The sequence below is a fragment of the Xiphophorus maculatus genome, chromosome 18 (genome assembly GCF_002775205.1).
Source record: "Xiphophorus maculatus strain JP 163 A chromosome 18, X_maculatus-5.0-male, whole genome shotgun sequence".
NCBI lineage: Eukaryota > Metazoa > Chordata > Actinopteri > Cyprinodontiformes > Poeciliidae > Xiphophorus > Xiphophorus maculatus.
The window spans coordinates 15,427,150-15,452,820 of NC_036460.1; the positions used below are offsets into that span (position 1 = coordinate 15,427,150).

At 38.4% G+C, this 25,671-nt stretch overlaps 1 protein-coding gene across 2 annotated transcripts in view; it reads right to left on the reverse strand.

Moving 5' to 3' along the window:
* The window catches only part of LOC102233347 (Down syndrome cell adhesion molecule), a 138,715-nt gene that overhangs the window by 99,199 nt on the left and 13,845 nt on the right, over positions 1-25,671 (reverse strand). For both annotated transcript variants that reach the window (XM_005805922.2, XM_023351388.1), the window contains exons 2-3: positions 16,838-17,155; positions 15,012-15,158 (exon numbers count right to left, since the gene is read on the reverse strand). In XM_005805922.2, the coding sequence (XP_005805979.2) occupies positions 15,012-15,158; positions 16,838-17,155 (465 nt within the window). The remainder of the gene's footprint in view (positions 1-15,011; positions 15,159-16,837; positions 17,156-25,671) is intronic.

A 25,671-nucleotide genomic window follows, 5' to 3' on the forward strand; every position in this document is an offset into this window, starting at 1 on the left:
TTTCGTCCATCCTGGAGGTGTGACATGAACCCTGAGTGTGAGTTCTGTCTGCTTCAAGCTGCAGGAGTCCTTCTCAGAGAGCATAGCAACAGACCTGTCTCCGCTGTCAAAATAGGATTGGCTTGTGTGAAGCCGACTCAATGCCACAGATACAACACACATTTCGCTTCATTGATTATGCGCCAGAGCCCCCTCAGAGTCCAGGTTTACAAGGAATGTCTTCCCATCTTTGCCTTACTCACTCTCCTCATAGTTCCCATTTTCCTCATCGCACTCAGATTTTGAGTCATTTACCAGCTACTTCATAAATATTTAAGCCTCAACGGATGGGGAGGCTACCATTTTTCTATTGTTTCTCCTTCTAAAGTTAATGTTACATGGGCATGAAAGGTATGCTGTAACCACAAGACAACCAAGATTAAAAAAAAAACTAAGGTGTTCTTCTAGAGGTAGCTCCTTTCATAGAGAGAAAATGAAGAATTGGGAAGCTCTTATCTTGTTTAATCTTTGTCAATAGTTATAGGACATATAAAGATCTGTTGAAGTTTCAAGTAATAGCATTAAAGCTGAAGAAAAAGAACGGTGTTAGTGTTGCTTTATCTTCAACAAGATCAAGAAAATGTCACAGTCCTGTCTGCTTTTCAAAATAAAATTTAAAAAAATTATTATATTGTCATCTTCCTGAAATAATGACCTGGGTCATTTTTTGCCATAAGTGATATAGAAAAAATAGAAATCTCTACCTCTTTTTCCAAACGATGTTTTAGGCAAAAAATAAATAAATAAAATCACCTTTGGCAAAAAATGACTTGGACCACTATTTTAAGATGGTGAAAATATTGTGTTTTTATGCTTTAAAAAGTTAGCTCAGTACAATATAGTCCCTCATTATCTGTTGAAAATTAGCTTTATTATTTTTTACATATATATGTAGTAACTTGAGTTTTATAGAAATATTGCAAGTAGGACCAGATCCACCGCAACACGGCCCACGAAATCCTTAGTGCCCACAGCTAAGAAGCCACTACAACATCTAATATAAAATTTATATTGTATAACCTTAGCAGTAATTTCATATAAAAACAAATCAATAAATTATACAATGTAATACATCTCATCTCAAATGTCTGAGTAAACACCATCATATTGTGAAACTTTGCTGTTTATTCTCAAGGTTGAGATCCAATGAGAGTCTAATTCCAGGTTTTCCCTAATATAAATACATATCACCAACAGGCAGACTTTGTAGCTAACTCTGACATCAATTAGTTCATCAAGAGAAGAATTAACAAAGCTTCACAGATACAAAGTAAATCCAAAACCCTGACAACATAAAGTGCAGATTTCATTGAACTCCCCCCACTCACCCTCAACATCAGCTACAGAATGTGCTGCATTAACAGCCTAAAAACACAATATAATAATATTTAGTTTAAGTGGGTCACACACTTCAGGAAATATTTTTAGGTCTTTAAGTATGTAAAGCTGTTGTGGCGGATCTAAACGGCAGAAAACGCTGATAGCAAAACTGCGCCAATAAGGGGGAAAATTTACCAGTTTATCCTTCAGCTTGGTTATCACATCCCACATCCTTTAGATGTGAGAGCTCTGTGGATTAGACAACATGGGGTCCACACACTGTAGCATGCAGGCAGTATTTCTTTCAGCAGCTGTCTATTACTGTCCAATAACACTTTGGCAGAGCTGTAAAATGCCGGTATCAGGGCAGACGAGTCTAAAGAAACAAATACCCTAAAAGGTGGGGAGAGAAGGGATGGAGGTATTGAAAGCCGTTGAGTGATGTGGGTGGGTTTCTTAATGCTGTGAACACTTTTGGCTGAGACACAAGGAAAGAAGAATATCAAGCAGATAAAAAGGAGAGATGCTAAAGTAAGAAAAAATCCTTTCAACCCTCTCATGTGGCTTTTATTCCTGCTGTGTTGACGAAAATATGCATAGACTTTTATTTATGGACTATTAGGACAGAAACAGTGTCTCCATGAAGATTGCATTCAGAGCATGTGTCTGAATACAGGATATCAAGACCTATCTCTGATTTCAGATTACCTCAAATGCTTGGATTATTTTTAGAGGAGGCAAATGTTTTGAAACAGCATGCTCTCATTAACTGTTCCTCACCACATTTACTCCAGAGTGATTTCAGACTACTCAGATTATGGGTTATCCTGGATTATGCAAAGGACCCTGCGCACAAACACTTATCAGTTTCATTTCTTTGTCCTCCCAATGATATTCATGCCAAATCCCACAGTGCCGTATCTTTGCTCACAGCTGGCAAGTGTAACTAAAGGATTATGCAAGCAGCTTCTACAAGCAAATAGATTTCTCCGTACTTCAGAGGAGAACTGCTAGTTATGCAGCGCCTATCTATCCGCCAGGCATGCACAGAGCCATGTCGCCTCCTTTTTTTAATTTTTCTTACTTGTTTCAACACGGTGCTTCAGAAAGAGATGGAGAAGAAAGCAAGGAAACAGGAGACGTCACAAAGCTCATACCAAACCAAGAGGCCTTCAGGTGTGTGGATACTGCCAGTTTGTGTCTTCCAACAAATAATGTGAACACTTCTGCATCCAGGTGTTGTGTGTTTTTGGTACAAAATGTTTGAACTTTGAACTTGACCTTGCTTGCAGTTACAGATGATGATTGTAAAAGGCCCCACCACAGTTCTTCATAAACCAAACACTGTTCAAGAACGTGAACTTCGTGATCATTATTTGTTCAATCAGAAAATGAACCTACATGCATAATTCACTGTAAGAAACACACGACACAGACCATTTGCTTCCTGTTTGGTCATATTTTAAGTTATTTCTTCTGCTACATGCAGTAAAGTTCAGGTTTATTACAGCCTCTAATGGTATCTCTGATTCTCAGTGTAGCTTCTTCACTGTCCCTGAGGGATATGTGCATTAATTAGCATTGATCTGGCACCAAAAAACAAGGAGCAGATTGGTGCAGGTCCAAGGCTATCATAGATGCAAGAGCTTACTTTAAACACACTTTACACTTCAGGCAACGGACATTCCTAAGCAGACTTTTACAACAATGCAAGACAGTTCAATTAAATGTTGCTTTATCTTTTGCTATGCACTACCTTATATCAAGGAAATTAGTCTGATTTTCTGCTTCACTCATGTTCTCAGTCATGATCTAAGCTTTCTCTCTTAGAACCTTTGCCACATTTCTTCTCCAGTATTCTGATATAATGTTAATATTTTCAAATCAATAGCAACAAACACATCTATACTTGCTGAGTTGCTGCAGTCTTACTACACCAATAAACCTATATTTGCTATGAATGGCTTTTGTATAGTAGATTTGCATGTTAATTCTGAGAGAAAGAAGATGTCACTTAGGGATAAGGCTGTATAGTGTTAGAAAAACATTCAATAAGTGATAATGTTGGTCAATGCAATAAACAACAATAACCAAACAGTGCTAATTTCTTTCTACTCTTGGTTCTTTCAAACATTGGGCCCAGTTGCTGGAAAAACATATATAAATTCATTATGGACACATATGCAACATCAATTAGTTGCCTTCTCTTCCCCATCATCTTTGCGAATTTGTCTCAGATGCAGAAAAACTAATTTATGCTTAATTTCAAATCATTTCAGATGAATTCAGTTTCTTTATATATCGCTGAAAGGAAGGAAAGGAAAGGAAAGGAAAGGAAAGGAAAGGAAAGGAAAGGAAAGGAAAGGAAAGGAAAGGAAAGGAAAGGAAAGGAAAGGAAAAGAAAAGAAAGGAAAAAGGAAAGGAAAGGAAAGGAAAGGAATGGAAAGGAAAGGAAAGGAAAGGAAAGGAAGCTTGCCAGGGAGAAATAGACAATTACACTTGCCCTAGGAGGCCGAGGGAACCTGACCACGTTGCTATGGAAACTCAAGTACAGCAGAAAGTAACACAAAAATCAATTCAGATTGAGCTTATCTCTCTCTCTTACTCGCTGCCTTCTCATTTCACAAGGGCTACGAAGCATGCTTCCACTCTAAATCACATTCTGACTATTGCAGTACTTTGCAGCTATAAGTGTAACAAAAACAAAACCTGTTCTTTTTTATTAATTCTAAATTACAAATGTGGATTGTGCCATTTAGTAAAAAAAAAAACAAAAAGGCTTCAAATCCACTTCTAAAAATTATCTGAGAGGTGCTGCTTTGACTGTTCAACAACAGAACATAAATCAGCCTCTGTCTTGGATGCACCATTCATCCTTATTCTTTCTCTCCATCCCCTTCACTTGCTTATTCGCTCGCTCAGAGGGGCAGCAGCAGCTGTATGCAGGTGATAAGCGTGTGCAGCGATGGGTACTTGGCTCTGATTGGCCAGCTCGACTCCTACGCCGATGGGAAGATTGCAGGCTGCGTCTGTCAAAAGGCCACATGGCTGTCACCTCATGACGTCACTGCTGCAAACAATCAACCGACCACAGTCTGAGTGCAAACACTGATTTAAATGTTTCTTGTATTAGGCTCTATTTCTATATTTATGAGCCTAACAGGAATAGCGCTGGTGGGTCCTCTCATAATAAATTCCTTGTAAAATAAACACAAAAATAATTATGAGGATCTCAGGCAAACGGACTTGCCTACTTACATAGGAGCAGAGCAGATCTAAACTCTGAAGTGAGGATAAGGCAGAAACTGACTCCCTGTTGCCCATCCAGCTCTGTTGATTTCACCACAGCCACTTAGCAGCAGTCTGCTGGGAGTTCTGGCGTTTGGATCTAAGTTGTTGAATGTGTGATGGGAAGGTGAGGTCAAAGACAGGCTCCAAGAATACTCAGTGTGTGGGACTGAGAGTGTATGCCAGAGAAAAAGCAAAAAGAAAGAAATGAGCCTTGAAAAAAAAATAATGATGCTTTGTGCCTCCTGCATCAAAAATTATATGGCGGGTCACCTTGCAGCAAGTTTAGCTGGTCATTTGCTCGTGAAGAATTCAAGCAAAGGCTATTGTAACCAGCTGGCAGAATAAGACTTTAATATTTTAGGCATAAACAATAAACAAATAAATAGGTTTTCTTACCCAATAGCATTTACTGATAACATTTTACTGCCAGAAGCAGCAACATGAGTTATATCACATTATTTTTATCATTTCTGTTTATGTAGCAACTAAAGTGCTGGACAAAAAAAAACAAAGGTAAAAACAATTAAAATTCTAAAAAATAAGCAATTCGAGAAGCAGTAATGATGAACTCAAGAGAAGAAGACAGACACTGAAGTCCCATTTGCTGTTCAACACGAGACATGTAGATGACACAGCAAACAAAAGAAGTTTTTCTGCTCAGAGCAGACCAAAAGTAAACTTTTTGAGTCCGATGGGAAATATTATGTGTAGCAGGAAAACTAGTATTCCAAATCACCTGGATTGGCTTCTTTACCGTGAAACATGGCAGTGGCAGCATTATGGCTTTGAGATCATTTTTTTCAGCAGGCACAGGGAAGGTTGTCAGAACTGCTGAAAAGATGGATGGAGCTAAATGAAGGGCAACACTGAAGACTGCAGAAAACTTGATCCTGAAGCAGAGAAATAAAATATTTAGCAAGCCAAGAAACCTAAACATAAAGTCACAGAAACTATGAAGTGGTTTATTTTACTAATTTGTGAGAATCGTCCAGTCAAACCTAAAGACATCTGAGAATTGAGGACTCAAAAATGAATGTTAGCATTATGAAAATACTATGTATAAAACAACTTTTTATATGATACTGTTCAGGTCAGTCTTATGCTGTTACGTTAGCTCCCTTATATTTCAACCAGTGTTGGTAAAAACACAGTCTGAGAGAATATGGTTGTATTCACACCACTTGATTGATTCGCAGGAAAAATTGGGCTGGATGATAAAACTGGACATTCAAATAAAACGTCCAGGTTTAAATGTAATATGAGCTGATCTATCTCGCTGTTCTGCACTAAAGACACCCAATTATATCTCCTCCTCTGATTGGTGTCCAGCAGGTGTTCTAAAACCATACTCATGTCTAATCAGTGTTACAGATGCTTAGCATGGGGCCGTCGGCTCCGAGGCTCAGTGTGAAAGTTTAAAGAGGCTCAGTGTGATTTACTGTATTTTTCCAGATTTACCACCCTGGGAGCGGAATAAGAGCACGTATTAATCCTTGATTGGATAGACGATGAGGGAGAAAAAACTGAGCGAAAAATCCTTATTAGGGTCAGCAGGGTGATTTCAGTTATTAAGTGCCTTTTTTACTCTAATCAGGCACTTTTAAGATGGGATCAGACATTGTCGCATTATGTGACTAAGCACACCAGTATGTCTCCATTTATCCCAGTTATTCAGCTGGGAACACATGGACCTAAACGCCACCACCTGTCACAAAATAAAATCTACATACAGGAGAGCTTATAAACAGAAATATTGAAGGTTCAGGGTGTAATTAGCTCACACTATGCATATTACTGATCTGATGCCAGGGAGGTACTGGCCTGGTTCCAGTCCACAGAAATCTTTAAACTCTGGCAGACCCTCCACTGTAACTGAGCTCTGCCCCTGATTTAAATCCCTATTTCAACCTTTCTCTAAACATATTTCACATATTACCATTTGGAATTTCTTTATTCTAAAGTATAATGTTTCATCTAATTCTCTTCATTATGTTACTATGATTGGTACCAGATCTTTACAATATCAACTAGACCAAAATTGAATTTAGTCCTCATATTCTACACCTCGTTTCAGTAAAACTCACTGGTGCGCATCCTATAAATTTACATCACTGTAAGCCAGATTAGTGCAGCGCACTCCTCCAAATCAGTGCTCATTTCAGCTGCGTTTATTCCAAGTCAAAAACAAAGAGCCATCCTTCACAGCCAAATTGCCTATTAAAGATGAGAGCGTGTTCAGTCTCCCATTGCGCCCAGCCATCACCACCCTAATCATTCCCTGCCTAAACAACCTAATGGCTGCCATATTGCCACTGTTTATTAGTAAACACTGATGGAAGGATGCCCGGCTCAACAGTTGTTGATTTTGTCTATCCGTATGGACTATCAGCTGGGAATCACAGCCACCGTGCCAGAATGTTGTCTGCTGTTCAGTCTCCCGTCACTAAACAGATTGCCTTATTGTTTCATGTGCGTAATGGCTGTAAGTGAATGTTTTAGAACACATAAGCCTTAGATAAAACATTAAATAAATCTGAAAACTCATAAAAAGCTTTCTGCTCGTAAAAAAAAAAAAAAAAAAAAAAAAATCCCCACGAGGATATGAAACCAAGGCCTACAATTTGCATTGCATTTCAATAAAAATTTACAAGTCTATGGCTCTGCTGCTGAGCCAGAAGGATGCTCCGAAGATCACCTTTGCTTTAAGATGCTTTTGGGAAGCCCAGTCCAAGATCGATTTCCCTCCATCTCAGTCTCAGTAACCCTGCAATCGATCCTTATCAAATATGTATCACATCCTCAAACCCTCAGCCCAGCTAAGACGGAGACTTCAAACACCAGCGGCTCAAAGAGAAAGTCAGAGGAGAGCACGGTTTACTTTTTTTCCAAATAGAAAACCTCATTACTGAGTAAAGATGAGAAACTGAAAGATAATAAAAGGAAAAAGGGAAAGCCACATTATCAAGAAACCACAAGTTTTACAGTTAAAATGTAAGCTGTATCAGCAAAGCTTTTAAAATAAGACATAAGACTGAATTAAGTAAGTAGTGAGCTTTGGAAATTACAATAGGTTTAATGTCACAATTGAAAGGAACACCAAAAAAAAAAAAAACACCCAACTCCTATCTCCATTTTAATGTTGCTTCTTGCTAAAAGGGTATTGTCTTGTCCTCCTATTCCCCAAACTCCCCTTCACATGACACTCCTATGTTGCAAATGCAGAAAATGCATCCTTCAGGTCACGTTTCCATAATTCTCTGTGGCAGCAGCGTGATTAATGCACACAACTATTGATTTTTTATTTTTAGGGCGGTGGAAGGGATTCTTTTTCTCTTTCTGTTATAGAACTCACCCCATCCCCCAAGCCCCAAAACACCTCCGATTTGTGCAGCTGTGGATTATAAATGCAAAAAATGTCAACTTTGGAAGAAAACACAAAGAACTAGCCTCCCACACCTTTTAGCTTTAAGGCAGCTCTGTGTGTGTGTGTGTGTGTGTGTGTGCGTGGGCGTGTGTGTGTATTTGTTTAGCTACTCTTCTTAGAACCATTTTTGGCATTTTTACAAACCTTCTGAAGACCGATGAGCCTTATGGGGATCAAAGGCCGTCCCTAATTCAATGGACCCCCCTGTTTATCAATAAGGGTTAGGTTTAGAGGTATGGTGTGAATGAAGTTTTAGCGAAGGTTAGGGTTAGAGAAAATATCTAGATTTGAAATAAATACAGTTACAAAAATGAATGTAAGTCAATGCAAAGTCCCTGTGAAGATAGAAAGACACACCATGTGTGCGTGAGTGGACAGGGAGAAGGGGTGCAGTGAAAGACAAGGGTCAGCATTTCACTAACTGCTGATCTGTGTGGGAGGAGGAGGGATGGCGGGGGAAGTGAAATGATATGCTGTGTTGTTTTCATAAGGTTTCACTGCAGGAAGGGTGGAGTAGTGCAAAAAATACTAACACACACTCAGAAACCTATATGTTCAGTACATACACTCACGTTTACGGTGATACTCAGATCTACCGTCCGGCTGGTATTTATTTACATGCAACGATCAGCCATTTTTGCTTGAGCCATGACCCAATTTTCAGCCTCCAAACAGCAAGATCAACAAACCACAATTTGAGCAAACAGGACAAAGTGAAGTCTGAGAGTGATGCAGGAAAGACAAAATTACAATTTATGTGGTTAAAACAAAGGCAGTTTACCAAAGAACTCCCCTTTTTACCTTTCAAGTCTTTTGCTTTTTATGTTTTCTCAATCTGCTCTCTCCTTCTCTAAATTTCAAAGCTTGTTCCCACCACTGTGCCCTCCTTTCAAGGTTGGCCTGACATTGGGCGTGTTGAATTTACAGCCCTGTCCCTGCCTGCCTTCTAGTGCCCTCATTGTCAATCTAAGTTAAAAAAAAAAAAAAATGGAGGCGGTGGCACATCACTGGCATGATGAATCGCTGCCCGAACAGCAACGCCTCAAGCCAAAGCACCTACAGCTGCACCTATGAAGACAACTACAACAATCACGCAACTCGGCTTGTGGATGGCTGTGACTGTAATGCTATTAGCAAGCAAACTGTTTAATTAGTCTCTATATAAGAACTCACACAAACCCATGACAGAGGAGATCGCAGAATGTGTGAGAGTTGAAGAGAAATGAACATGGCTGAAAAAGTGCTTGCAGATTTATTTTTTATTTTTTCACTGAATGCTTTAGGTACTGGATTTACTTATTTGCATAAAAGGAATAAATCTTGCATTTTTCTGTGAAGCTAGAAATTGACTGGGGCACTGGGACGAGCAGGTTATGTAATGAGATGGGAGGAAAAAACTGAATATGAGTAAAATTCAAGGCCAGAGAAGAAGGATGGAAAGGACTAAGAACCTGAGAATGAAATGAAACACGTATACAAAGAAAAAGGTCAAAAAGCAAGGTTTATATTTTCTAGCCAATAGTTTAATGTTTCATTTCACAAAAAAAATGTGAAGACACCAGCTTTTATGGTGTAAAATAACATGCTTAACAGGACTCAGATCTTTGATGTCAGGACACATTGTATAATGCTGCGTAATCAGTTCTTGAAAAATAATTTCTTGTGTTTCAGGTTGCAGGGACTTGTCTCAAAAGAAACCTTAGCCAGGAGGTGTTTGCTGTATATAACAACATTAAAGTTCGAGGAACCAGTGAGAATGCCTCGATAGATTTGGGGACGACAAGGATTTTAAGTTACTTTAAATTTTAAGTGATTGTTGGTGCCAGACACAGTTCAAGTGGAATATTTATACACAGCCATCTCTAAGGTTTACCAAGAAGGGTCTGGGGGGAAAAAAAAAAAGAAGCAATTCAGTGGGTCACTGTTGTGTTGTCAGGAATACCTCGTTGATGTCAGAGGATCATGGGCAGACTGGTTTGACAGAGAGGAAACAGCAACTCAAAAAAAAAAAAACTCCTTAACGGCAAGATAGGCAGAACACCATCTCTGAACACATTAATGTTCAATCTTAAGGGCTACTGAAGGAGAAGACCACACATGGTGCAACTCCTGTCAAGTAAAAATAGGAAATTGAGGTTACATTTCACATATAGGCTCACCAAATCTCGGCAGTAGCAGATTGGAAAAACCCTGGTCGGTCCAATAAGTTAGTTTCAAATTGCACATTCAGAAGGAACGGTCAGACATTGATGTAAACATCAAGGAAGTCCTCATATTAATGGGTCAGGCTGGTGGTGGGTTATTTTCTCACCACACTTTGGAAACTCTAGTACCAACAATGCCACAGTCTACCTGAGTATATTGAAAAAACTGGTTACGAGTTCATGTAAAGTAATTTCTGCAAAGCTATCATCAGGAATTATGAAATGGTGTAAAGGACACTATAAACCTTTCTGTCCACTGCTAGCGCTCAAATCTGAAGCTGAAAGGCCAGCGTGTTAATTCAAGGAGGAGACCTTTCTAATGACAAAGGAAACTTCACTTCCCCGTCACTCAAAAGTTATATGAAACATAATGTTTTCTTACCTTTGGTTCAGTTAATTTGGCCAGATGGTTTCAGTGAAATGAATCATGCCATTGTATCGTCCTCATCATACGGTTTGTCTGTTTTAATTCCTCAGCCTGTCATGTTTCAGTCAGTTTATTGGTTATGCATAAAATATGTGCAGAGCACCTCAGGTGATGGTGTGTCTTTTTCAGATAACAAAAGAATTAGATTTATTGTCACAGGCATTGCAATGTAGAGTGGGTTGACAAGAAAGCCTTAGTTTATAGAATATATTAATTTTCCATTATGCATTACTTGACATATTTTTGTCTAAGCAAAAGCATTAATTATTATATGTTAATTATTCATCTATGGTTTAAAAATTGACATTTAGATTAAAAAATATATACCTATTTGGATGGAGATGCATGAAGACTTTCATAATGTTGCAGACTGTCTCAAGATTGTAAATCAAACTTAATATTTTTGCCATGTTAGTGTAGTGTTGTTCTTTCTGACCAGTTTTTCTTTTGCCCGTGAAGAAAAGCATCCCCACAACTTGACAATAGTATGTTTCTCCAAGGAGATGGTGTGTTTAGTGGTGCCACCAGTTTTAGGTGTTTGCATGTTCAGTTTTGTTGAGTCTCAACATTGCCCCAAATTATATGTTCCTATGTTACCTTCACTGTACATTATAAATCACAGTATTAGTATTGATACCACAAGTCTGAGCACAGTTTTAAAAAAGATATTGACAAAAGTGAGGGATATTATTGCAGTTCGCAGAGAACTGTTATTATTGACTTTTTCAGAAACTTCTACCTAAAGTTTAGGTGAATGAAATCCTGGTTAACAAAATTACATCAATCACTGGTCTGATAATTTACAGTGTCCATCAGGACGACTCGAGCATTTGGGATGTTTCTGCAATCAGGCATCTAATTTATGCACAACATTTACAAGTAGCACAAGGTTCCTGCAGCAACTTGAGTTTGCATCTCATTCCGTGTCTGAGCTCTTGTGTTCACCCAAGGCCACCAAACTCATTACTCCTGTCTTGTATCATGAAGGATGAGAAACAAAGGGAAGTAGATGGTAAACACAAAAACACACACTGTGCCAGCTCCATCCCTTTTTAAAAGCAAAGACACTTCACATACAAACAGACAAGGGCATATGAACAAAAGCAACCAGCACAGACACAAACATGCACACATGAGCTGTCTAGGTCGGCCATATAAAATCCTGGCATGAACACAGTAGGCTACGGCCCCCTCCTCTGCCCCTACTCTGCTTTCTTTGTCTTTTTCAATTCCCCCTTTCATGTCTCTATTAGCTCTGTCAATTGTTTATTAAAAGCGGCAAGGAGGCGATCGGAGCCGGGCACTTGAAAAGCTCGTGCAGAGAGATGCGCTTTAAAATTCATGACGAGTTAATGGTATGTTAGTGGCAACATTAGGACCCGGTGAGCCTGCATCGTGCTCATTTACATTGAAGCAGGCCGCTTCAAATGACTACTAAGCAGTCCTCATTCGGAAAGGTAATTCATATTGTAATTAACTTTTCAATCACAGCTGATTAATTAAGACAAGCCCTGGTCTGTAATTATGCATCTATTTTTACTTCTAATGTGGATCACTTGTTAGTCCAAGATTTTAGCAGCCACATTCATTTTTTGCGAGTTAGTGAGTCATAGACTTTACACAAACACACATTTACAACTCATAATAATACAGAGGTGACCTAAGGTTTAGTTGTTCTAGAGCATCTGCTCTTATTTTCATTTTATTTGAGCAACATCTCCCAACCTGTTTTTGCTCTTATTCTGATGAACAATGCAAGTGTAGAGGAGTGCACTTGACGCTACCATTCCCAACAAAAAACCCAGATTAATAATTTAGTGCATCTGTGGGATAGCTTTATTTTGTTTCCACTGAGACTGAATCTTCTTTTATGAAAAGAAAAAAGAGGCTTTAAAAAGTCAGAGAACTAGGATGGGTCAAATTGCACGCTGCTACCATTGTCAAGTTTCTTCATGATTGTGTCTCTCCCTAGTTCTTTGCTTGCACACACACACACACACACGCACACACACGCCACCACACACCAATAGACACCCCCGCACACTCCTTGAGTCAACATACCCTCTCCATAACAGTGCGAGGTGAATCCGCTCATGCATCAGAATCTCCCATCAAATATTTATCGCCGAGCAGCAGTGATTTTGACCGTGTGCTCATGCTTTTGACAGCACTCGCCTGCTGCGGCGCTTATTGGAGTAAACACGGACAATACAATATTGTTGTTCTCTTGTACACTTGCAAAAATAAATAAATTAAAAAAACATGCTAGAGGAATACAGTAGGGTTCATTAAAATATCTCTGCATTTGAAAATATAACACATCATTAGAGGGGCTGATTTAATTGGTAACAAATGAAAGAAACAGTCTTCTTTGTGTTTAATTTGGGATTTTGTGGCAGACCAACACAAAGTACAGCATAACCCTGAAGTCGAGAATAAAATTATACAAGTAGTTAGCCATTCCAAGTCAATGCTTTGACTATATGCAACCTCCATACCAATAGCAGTCACAAGTATTTCAGGTATTTCTACAAGTTTTGCACATTTAGAGATAATATTTTGCCTATTTGTCTTTGCAAAATAGGTTTTGGCACAGTTAGACTGGATTGGAAGCATTTGTGAGCATCAGATGTCAAGTCTTGACACAAGTTCTAGCTTTGGTGGTGTGTTTAGGGTTGTTGTCATGTCGCAAAGTGAACCTGCATCCCAATCTCAAGTTTTTACAGATTATAACAGACTTTTTTATATAGCAGATTATAATGGCTTTATTTAGCTCCATCCATCTGTACTGTGGGGATGTTGAGTCAAGGGTGATGCACAGTGTTAGTTTTCCTTCATATATAGCATAGGCAAATTGGTCTCATCTTACCACAGTATCTTCTTTTACATATTTATGTCTGAAACATGGTTTGTAAAAAACTTTAAAATGCCTGTGAGCAGACCATAGGCTTGACACATGACACATATCCCTGACCTGTCTGCTGTGTTTCTGGGTCTTCATGATGCTGTTGCCTACTAATCTCCATCAAACCTCAGAGGCCTTCACAGGACACCGCTGGATTCATACCCAGATTAAAATACACAAAGGTAGACTCTATTTGCTGACTTGATGACAAGAAAAAGTAATTGTTTTCACTTTATCTTATTTAGTGGCATCAATTTGAAGAGGGCTGGACACAACCAATTTTAATATTTCTACATATTTCTTTTCCACTTCAGAATTTGGCACTTCTTAGTGTATGCTCTATAAAACAAGTAAAAGTTTGTGGTTTCAAGACAAAAAGGGGGCATGAATACCTTTCCAAGGCCAAATTTTTAACAACAAACTCTCATTGTCTTTAAAGAGCTGAAATGGAGTTTTGTATGCTACAGCTTGACATTGGACAGTTTTTTCCACCTACTGCAGAGCACAACATGAAAACCTTGTCTACATGATTGATTTCATTTGCAGAGCATAATCATATCTGCATGCTGCATATTTGCTCAATCTCCGTGACATCAGGCATTGTCTTCAACCTGCAGTTCTCTGCGAACAGCTGGGGTAACCTCAAGTAAATAAGTCTGCAGCATGGATCAGAAGACACATCTTCATGCCTGAGCAGACACATTTAAAATGCCACCAAAACGTTGTCCCAGATTCTGCCCTCAGTCAAATGACATTAAGGGCTCGCTTACAGGTCCCCGAACGCCTCAGTATGGAGCAGGAATCAGCCAGCGGGCAGCACATGAAGCAATCAAAGAGATATGCATCCCATTTAAGATGAGTAAAAATTCAACCAGCTGAATGTTCTGGTGCTCTGTGTTATCATGTTGTTTTTCTGGATTCAAGCAAGGAAGGTAACTAGGTCAATGTAATGTAACGCTATGTAAATTGAGCCACTTTACCCCCTTGCTGGAGTCAAAATGGAGTTGGCTGAGAGGGGAGTGTGTACAGGAGAGAGAAAGCCAGTGATTCAATCTGACAGTTATCAACATCCTCTGGCTAGTGTAGAGACTGAGCTGCAGAGCCTGCAGAGCCCCGGCACACAACAACAACAACCAGGTAAGAAGATGATTTTCAGCAAATATTGCTCTAATAGTAGAGACCAATAAGAGATAAGTCAGCTATTCCTTTGTCAGATATTAATACCACATATAGCAGTTTACATTTTGCCCAGTTTTATGTTAAACTCCCTACAAAATTTACAGGACTTTGCTTCCATTTCATGTATTTTATACCTTCAGATTTTGCAGATCACAATCAACTTTTTTCTTCCTGTCACCTCAGGCAGTTTGCATGCGGCTGCAGAAGTATAACCTGTCATACCTGAGCTGAGTGAAACTGTGTCTTTCTCCCATGATACGACGGAGACATAGGCCTCCACAGAAGCGGGGATAATGCACTTGAAGACGGCCACACTGCCTCGCATAGCCTTCTGGTCAGCCACTCTGACTGTGTAGGGTTCCCGTGAAACTAATGAACGAGGGAAAGTACAAAAACATGTCAGTGTAACTTATTGATCATTAAAGACTTGTTTCAGTATGCTATGACAATGCTGCATTATTAAAGATCTTGTGTCATCACTTATCCTTCTTAGCAAACCAATAGCTTACAAATTAGTACTTTATAAGTACTGTACTTAAGCATCGATTGTGACTGAATTAAATGGTCATGGTTGAGTTGGAATGAACTGGATTTTCATTTGACCTGTTTATGTCTGTAAAGAGGTCATACATGTGACATCATCACCTATGTTTAAATTGGCCAAAGAATTTTGAAAAAGATTACACATGGTATACAGATTTCCCTTTATAAAGTTGCTTCCACTGAGTAAATAATTTCATCATCTGCATAGAAGTGAACCACAGCTGATGGTTTCGCCTAACGGTCCAAAACTGTCAAGTTGGAAGTAGTTGAGGACAAAAATTACAAACTTCTTTTAAATGAGACATTTAACAATTTTAGAAAAGGAGTATAATTTATTGCAGATGTAAAGTATAAAAATATTATTCCATGTTGGCCCTGTTTAAAAAAGGGACTTATTTTTTTGTGTGTAGTTTTAGTTTTAGTAGGAGGAACAAGATATGAGCCATGCTTTCTTCAAAAAGAGAAGGTCCTTTTACCATCCGGTGATCCTGGGTAGTTTGGCCACTGTCATTTATATCAGATGTGGGTGATCTGGACAGCAAATGTCTATCCTAATTGGACAAATTCACAAATTTTGTGAGCTTTCATCTGGGGTAGCAAGATTAATAAATTAATATATTTAAGTCAAATTAACCTTTAAAGCAGCAGTATGTCACGTTTATTAAAAATATATATATATTTTTATATTTGTTAAAACTATCATATGTAGTGACAGTATGATATGAAACTGATAATCTGTGAAAAAAAAGTCAAGCGCCTCCACCTTTCAGGGTTACTATTTCCATCTGCAGAAATGCATCACTCTCAGTCAGAAACAATCCATCAGAGCCAGGATTAATCCGTAAATCATGCTTGTGTATGTGCTGCTCAATATATTAATGGCGGAAAAAACTGCTTATCCTCCGTCGATGGTGGCCATGCCAACAAACCTGAACATTCATGGTAAGTTTCAGTGTGGGGAACTGGCTGTAGTTTAGCAGAGAGCGAGAAGGAGGGTTGTGAGCAGCATGTACACAAGCGTGACTGACAGCACTAGGACCCTCCTCTTGGCTCTGATTGATTGTTTGTTACTGTATTGTATTTCTGTAAGTAGCACTCGGAGTACTGGGAGAAGGCAGAGGAGCTCATTTTTACCCCCAATCATCTGTCTCATGCTACACTGTCACGACATAGTGACAGTTTTAACAAATATGCAAAAAACATATTACTTTTATAAAAGTTACATACTGCAGCTTTAATTAATATGATGAAAAGCAAAAAATGTGCAGATAATTAAAATCTCTCTTCAGACTGCTACAAAATCTTGGCCATACGCCTTTTTTTCATTTGGACCACAACAAAAACTAATTACTAATTTATTGAGTAAAGCAAGTAAAGCAGCAACTATAATATGTAGATTTAATGTATGCATAAAGTCTGCAGTTTCTACTCTCTTTGTTATCACTGCTTCATTTACCCCACCTTTATGAAAACCGCTCTCTCTTGTGTCTCCACAGCAGACTCACCAGCTTTGATGTGGACATCCTGGCTCCTGATCTTGCCAGAAGGATTCTCGGCAGTGCAGTAATATGTGTTGTCATGGATCAGCTTGCTGAAGCTGGATGGCAGGAAGTTGAAGATTTGAAGAGTTCCATTAGGATGGACATGGCGGATGCCCGGGACATCATAGATCTCCTCTCCGGTAGCCAAATACCACCGCAGCGAAGCAGGCGGCGCTCCCCCAGCAGGACAGGGAACCGAAGTCCCCGTTGTGCTGGCAAATACTACCTCTTGCAGAGATGCATTGACAAAGTATAGGCTGGAATGCAGATCTTCACCGAAAACTGGAAGAGACAAAACACAAAATTAAACAAAGACTCTTGTTAACCCCTTCTATGGATAATGTATTTTTGTCAAGTTTATTATTTGTATTTCTGTTTACATGGGTTATACCTGTATCTTGGTTTTGTTTCCCATAATAGCAAGTTTAAAAGCACCAAACCAAAAGAAGATGCAATCCCAAAAATTTGAAGCATTTTCAATTTGGACACATAAATAATTATAAATTAGACATTTTTTGAGTATTCTTCAAAATCATTCACTGCACAGCCAGGTACAATCGGTTAAGATCATTTTTTGGAAGTTGGGACCATTAAATTAACAACAAACGATTATGAGTTATGAATTAGGGCCAATTTTCTTGTTCATATACAAGTTTCAATTTAGTCCTGCATCAGAATAAAGTGAATGCTACTAAATCTATCCATCCATCCATCTTCTTCCGCTTTATGCAAGACTATTCTCTGGAGGAACGGAGGGAAATAAATGTCAATGTTGGGCCAATTAACTTTATAGAAATCTACAGCTGTTTGATTTTAAATGAAAAAGCTAGGCAAGCAGACATGAAAGGCTGAGTTTGTTTGCATTTCAGGCAAAAGCACAGTGACTGTGTGCATCGCGCTTGCCGTCTCAGCCTGGTGACGAGGCTCTGCACTAAACGGCTCACAGTGGCACTAGCAGCTGGCTTGGCTCTCAGGGGAGAAAGCATTTTAGCACTTCATAAATTCCTAACAAGGTTTCAAATTGCAGACATTTCCATCCTTTTCTCTGCTCGAGCTGCTCTGTACCAGCAATGAGACAGTCAAGTGACCTCGTCATGTAAGCAGGCACGTCCCTCTACTTTTATTTGTTGTTACAGATTAGAAAGGATCATTTACAATTATTACAATGCTGCTCCTGATCGATACACCAGTTTTTTCCTTCTTATAAAAATGGTTGACTTATTGCTGCTGTAGAAATCCGGAAATAGCGCTTTTAAAAAGCTGACATATGCATTAGTAAACTCAAGGAAATAAATCATCAAGTAATGTGAACTAAGTTATGGGTCTGAAAGCAGAAGGCAGCATCTGCAACAATTAGTGTTTGAAGTAGCTGCTGCCAGGGTTGCAGCGCCCCTGCTGGTGTCTGTGATGGAGGATGTAGCAACTTATCAGTTATTCCCCCCGACATATGCTAATTTTAAACATAAACACATTTTTACATCACAAATTCTTTCATTTTGAATTCCTTTTCCATTAATCAGAACATGTGGTGACCTAATTTCTTGATTTAAAATGATCCAAGAGAATTGTGACTGTATTTAATTTTGACTGAAGGCATGAACTGTTTCAAAACCTAAAATGTTACTTTGAACAAAGTCAATTTCAAAACTGATATCAATGATTTAAAATTATTTAACACTGACAGAAAAATTAGAGGTGTGAAATATTTTTAATATTTTTAATTTGATCAAAATATGTCACAACTTTGTCACATTTGGATTATTGGTTTAATCTAAAACAGTTTCTAACTCAAGTCCTTGAAAGAAACAGACCTGCTTTTTTTGATACATTCCTGGTCCAACACACCTGAATCAAATAAAAGGCTCATTAACAGGCCTTTGCAGAATGCTGAGGATGTAATTCAAATATTTGAAGCAGGGGATGCATGAAAAAGTTGCAAGACAAAAGCTGCTGAGGACTCCAGTTAGGTACAAAAATAAAAATCTACAGCCTGAAACTTTTTGGTGTCTTCAGTATTTCTACTGGGAAAAAAATGAACCCGGTGTAGTATTTTAAGGTGAAATTCTGTTATTGAAAAATAATTACTCTCCTCAACATGTCAACTGTGACTCATCCTGCAGGCCAGCCTGCAAGGGTCCTGTAATAGGGTGCTCTGATTATCTATCTATCTATCTATCTATCTATCTATCTATCTATCTATCTATCTATCTATCTATCTATCTATCTATCTATCTATCTATCTATCTATCTATCTATCTATCTATCTATCTATCTATCTATCTATCTATCTATCTATCTATCTATCTATCTATCTATCTATCTATCTATCTGTCTCTGTCTGTCTGTCTGTCTGTCTGTCTGTCTGTCTGTCTGTCTGTCTGTCTGTCTATCTATCTATCTATCTATCTATCTATCTATCTATCTATCTGTCTCTGTCTGTCTGTCTGTCTGTCTGTCTGTCTGTCTGTCTGTCTATCTATCTATCTATCTATCTATCTATCTATCTATCTATCTATCTATCTATCTATCCATCCATCCATCCATCCATCCATCCATGATGAAGGCATGCAGAATGTGATTTGGCAAAACCCAAAAGAGCAATCTAATTGTGACAGCTCTCTCATGTTTTAAATACATGACTAATATCCACTGTGTCCTCACTACTGAAGGTTGCTTCTTTACCATGAGATTATTTGAATAAGAGCAGAACACTCAGGGTTGTGGAAGTTAATGTATACAGTCCTGTCTCCAGTCTCTTAAATCAAAAAAGTTTTTGCCAGTGTGAACAGTTTAAAATGCAGCAGGATGGTGTTAAGGGTTCTCAGCGGGCCTGTGGCACTGGCCAAGATGAAAATAATACATCAAAGTCATATTAAATTCAGATTCATTCTCTTTTTTCCCATCAGCCTCAGGGAGTATCAATCTTCTCCATGCTGCGTAGATAATGCAGACCGGAGGTGGGAGGGGTTGAGGGGTCAGAACTGTACCGGTTGATGAATGGTACTCAGGGTGAGTGTGAAGGACAGCACATTTTCAGAGACTCAGATTTAAAATGTACTAGTTTACCTATTTGTTTAAATAAAATATGCAATATTATGCTTAGCATTACTTCAAACCTTGATACAGATTCTGAGTTAAATTTAGGCCTGGACTTGACTAAGACATGGAAGGTGAACATAATTCTAACTCTTTCATGGCCTTCAGAAGGTTTTTTCCCCAGAGTTTCCATAATTAGCTCCATCCATCTTCCCATTGATTCTGACCAGATTCTCTGTTTCTGCTGAATAATAGTATTTCCATAGCATAATGCTGCCACCACCATCCATCACAGTAGATATAGGGGGATAATCAATTGTGGTTCAACACTTTGAAGTAGGATAAAAAGTTATTTTGGTCTCATCTGACCAGATCACTTTTTCCACAGCTTGGCTATGGATTTTATTGAAGTGAACCACTTAGGCTCTTGATCTCTGCAGCTCCTCCAGAGGCACCATGGGCCTCTTTTCTGATCCATGGGCCTCTTTTCTGATCCATGTTCTCCTTGCCCTTCCTGTCAGCTTAGACAGACAGCCATGTCTTTGTAGGTTGTGACTGTTACTCTATTTCTGGAGGACTGATGGAACAATGCTACGTGAGATGCTCAAAACTTGTTTTATAACAAGTATATTTTGTTTATTTTTTATATTTTATTTTTATTTAATATTCAATTTCCCCTTTGGGATTAATAAAGTATTTTTGAATTTAACTGGATTGACTAACACACCCTGCTTTAATCTTTAAATCGACTGCATCCCTGACCTGTCTGCTGTGTTTCTTTGCCAACAAGATGCTTTTTATACACTAATCTTCTCTATAAAAAAAACCTGAGCCTTCACAGGACAGCTGGATTTACACAGAGGTTGAATAATACACACGTAGACTCCATTTAATTATTTAGAGACGTCTAGAGGCAAATGGTTACACTGATTTCTTTTTTTTTTTTAAAGGTATAGGAGTAACAATGGCTGGATACAAATGTATGCCACAGTTGAAAACAGTGTATTATTTTTCTCCCTCTTCAATGAAACATATTGAATGTTATTTTCAAATGGACGGATGGATGGATGATAATTTAGTTAAAGAATAAGCATAAAACAGTTTTATTCCCATAAAACTTTGTCTCTTGGTGAATATATACTTCACATACAACGTACTACTTCAGAGCAGCAAAGGTCAAAGAAATGTGTGGTTGCTAAGAAATCTTTATAAAAGTATGAAGAAACTAGACCAGGATTAAAATGACAGCAGTTTCCATATGCAAGTATGTCACATATGAAAAAGAATATGAGAGCAACTCAATTTAGACTGATTGAGTAATAGCTTGATTGATTTAATTAAAAAAGAAACGGACTCTGGTGAAAGAGAGCAAATCAGTTCACTACCCAATTTACTAATTGACTAAGCCCAGAAGCCAGAGAGCAAACGTTCTGATGACGAAGGTACAGCGCTCCCTCCAACCTCACAGAAAGCACCATGTCATGCCCCAACAAATGACCTCGGGGCCCAACCACTTACTACATTGCCTCAGAGAAAATCAGTAATTGACATCATTTTTCATGAGCTCAACTGTAAAGGTTAAATAAATGACACTGTTCAATAATGTATCATATGCATCTATCACTGGTTGAGATTTTTTTTCTAAACCAGGATATACTCAGAGCAAAAAGAAAAAAGCTGCTTCACCTAAAAGGTGATCAAGAGAGGTGTGAATATGCCTTTTTTTATCCGTTCTTGTTAAATAATCTGTTTAATCCTCTTGTTTTTATGTTTATTTCTCTTGAAAGATGTTTGCAGTTCACCCTGAAGCATATTGGAAATGTACTTGAAAATGTTTTCTTGGAGAGTGCAACTTATTAGATTTTTATTGCTAAAATTACCTGTGTCCCAGCAGCAACAATACATGATTTAAAATACTTTTTTATGACTCATAGTGTTCTATTAAACAATTTCCATCAAAATTAGAATACAAATGGGAAAAGGACACTCTCACAACATATCCATGTAAAATGAAGATGGAAGACTGCATAACGAAAGAGCAGAATGATAATAATTTATCAAAAATGGCTGATTTGGAGCAACTCGTTTATTGTATTTGTCTTATTCAAAATTTATCATTTGGGATAATTTAAGTGTAAGAATCATGCTCAATAATATAGGCACAAATTCACAATTTCCAGACATATTTGGCTTTTGTAAATCACAACACATACTTGTGAATTACGTTTTGTAAATTTGTGGAATAAAATGGCTGGGAATTTTTGTGCATTCATAGATAAGAATTATGTGTGTCAAAAAGATTTGCATCTGTACAAAATAATCACACAAGTTCCAACGTTTTTGTTAAGGTCTTTTTACAGGTACAAATGAAGACACTATGTTTACAGGTAATTACTTGGGGTGTTGCCTTGGCATAGGTGTACAGCACAACCCATGCATGGATTGGGTTCAAGTCCGAGCCTGATAATCTTTAATGTCATCCCCCTCTCTTATTTCCCACATTCCTGTCTGACCACTCTCAAACAAAGGTCATTAGAGCCAATAAGAAAATGATTTGCTCAAGTTCTCTTGCTTATATGTAAATTTAAAATATATATATATATTAACCTTTTATGAACATTTTAACTGAATTTTGACTGGGCTGTGAACACTTTATAGTTGGTAATCAATCAGTTGAGTGACAAATTGCAAAGATTTTATTCTCCTAGATTTTATTTGATAAACTAGAAATCAGTGCTGTGGAAAAATGGTTGCAGAAGAGCTTCAAGCAGTGTCCCATGCTTGAATCTGGAATCAAAGTTTTTACAGCTATTTTCAAAAAGCTGGCTATGCAAACATGCCAACGTCACTTCAGGTCTGTATGATATGTAACCCATATGCTCATATATCGTGACCATATTTCCTACTTTCACTGCGCTACTGACTTTTATTACCGTACTCTTTGATATGGAAAGGGGGGACTAGCAAACAAAAAGAGGCAAAGAGGGAATCAAAGAGACAGTGGGCGTGACTCAGCCTGAAATAATCCAGAGAATGAATGTGTTGCATCTGTACAGCAAGCAGATCCATTGTATGAGTTGTCATCGCCACCTCGGTACGGGAACTCGGCACTGCTTGGTGGCACCGGGCGCCTTGTGGTGACAGCGTGACAGCAGGATCCTTGGGTAATTAAAGCAGCTCTCTGCTTCATACCCGTAGGGCAAGTCTGCCGGGGAAGTAGAGATCATACCTGGCCCACTCACACTCAGCAGAAGCTGAGGCAATTTTCAACCTCAACAAATATTCTTTTCCCACTGTGTGTTTATGGATAACAGCATTAGTGTGATATATGCAGTGGATGTGATAAAGCTGTGTTCCCAGCAGCTAAAAATAGCAATGACCTGTGTGTGACCCAAATTTAAAATACAGGCTACACACACATACACTCCTGTAAAATTAAAACCTATATTTCACCAAAATAAATGTAATTTTACGTGAAAGTCAGTTAGAATGAAGGTAATTGATCAGTTTGAAATTCTAAAATGGGCAAACGATAACCAGTCAGGGCCACAGAGTGCAGTATGAGTAGGCATTCCCCTGAACTGATCTGCCCAGAGGCAATACACCATGCACGCAAGTTAAATGACGGTCTACCAATTTGCTCTCATGAATATTAAGCAGGGCTGTGACAGTAGAAAGGGCTGGCTGTACGCAAGCTGCTGATCCACACCGACAGATCTGTCCTCTGATGTCTTGGAGGGGCGGGTAACAGTAAAACGAGGCCTCCACGCCAGATGAGCCTCTTCCCCCTCCGCCTCCTTTTACCTCAGTCTATTTCATGTCTCATATGAACCAGAGTGACTGCCCATCTCATCAAGAGGGGAAGCTAGAGACCCTGGACTGTTTCTTAGTGAAACTGAGCAATAAAGACATTGATGTCTAAATTATGCTCCAGCAGCTGATGATGATGATAAGTGCAGAAGATTGGATCTGATGAGAGATTATATTGTAGCAAATTATAGCAGCTCCCTCTGCTGCTGATGATGATGAATAAAAACCTCCACTAGTGGAAATCTAATATTGCTGTGTGATGTAAGAAAGTCGCTGAAAGGTGGAGGGAAATCCGCGGCTGTGATAGAGTAAATAAAGCAAATATTGCATTCAAGCTGCAGCAATGATTCCCTGCATATTTATTCTGGGTTGGATTTCAGCATGAAAGAAAAGGCTGCTACTGAACTGCAACAGATAGTGCAATGACAATAACCTATTTCAATTTTTTTTGTTTGCCATACATGTAGTTTTATGTATCAATTGGAACATATATCTAATATTACCAAGAAATTGGGAGAAAAACATTGCTTTTTTGCCTTGATGTAACCTACTTATAAACAATAAAGCCAAATCTACAGGCAAATGCATATTAGAGGCGCTTTATATTTCATTTAATCATCTGAGCCATAAACAAGATTTAGTGGCAGTTGACAACTTGTAAATCTGATTGTGAAGATCAGAAAAAAACAGCCATGAAGATATTTAAGTAAAGATTGCAGCATCTTTAATGCATCATATTTCTTAGCGTCCCTGCTGTGTAAAGGATGAAGCAGTGTACAATGAAAGAAAATCCTCACTTTCATAGTGCAACCGTTTGAGCAGTAAACATATTTTCTTGCAGAAATGAGAAAAAATCTGCTGTCTTTGTTTGTGTTGCAGTGCCTTGCAACAGCATCTGGAATTGTTAATTCAAAGAAAAAATGTACATGAAAAGTGTGGCGTGTAATTGTATTCATCAAATCTAAGTCAATATTTTGTAGGAACACCTTCAGATGTAAGTCTGCTGGGTTTTATCTCTTCCAACTTCACACATTTAGAAATGCTATGTTGCCTCATTTTTCTTTGAAGAAGTGCTCAAGCTTCATCAAACTGGATGGAGACTGTCTGTGAATATCAGTATAAGGTCTTTCCACAAATTTTCAATTTGCTTTAAGTTGGGGGATTGACTTGGCTATATTCTAACACGTTGTGTTCTGATCAAAATTCATTCCACTGTAACTCTTTGCTGCATGTTATTCTTCTGTTGGAAGTTAAACTTTCATCTTACACCTTTATATTTAACCTATTTTCTTCATAAATTTTCCGATATTTAGTTCCAGTCTAACAGAGTAAACAGAGTTTGCTGGAGAAAAGCGCTCTCATATCATGATGCTGCCACTGCTTTCTTTTCTTCCCGCTTCCATAAAGAAGCGGGAAGAAAAGTGAAGTGAACACCTGATAGTGTCCTGTCAACAGATACTCTCATATGAGCTGTGGATCTCTGCAGCTCCTCTAAAGACACCATAGTGACCCAGGCTGCTTGGGAAATATATTTTCTTCTGAACTATTTTATGTGTCTTGGGAGGTTTGTAGTTGTGTCACACATCTACAAATCTATGATAAACAGTACTACGAAAAAAAAATAACTTGAAGTTTGTGTTTGCACTGTGGCAAAATGTGGTATGAGCACTTTTGCAAAGCAATGTACAGCTCATTAGATCACTGCTGTCCCAGTTTAACCTGTAATATTATATTGAATTCCAGTTGTTCTCAGAAGTGGGAAAGTCCGACTTCCCAGTTGGAAAAATCAACTGGAATGCCCTCTGAAGTTGAATTTTCCACTGGGAATAAAATGATGTTTATAAGAGTTATTGCAGTGTGCATAGGTTTAACAGTGTCACCATGTTGAAATTCCAAATTCTTAACAAGAAAGCTGTTACCGCAGGTCTGACGTCAAACCCAGCTCTGAGTTC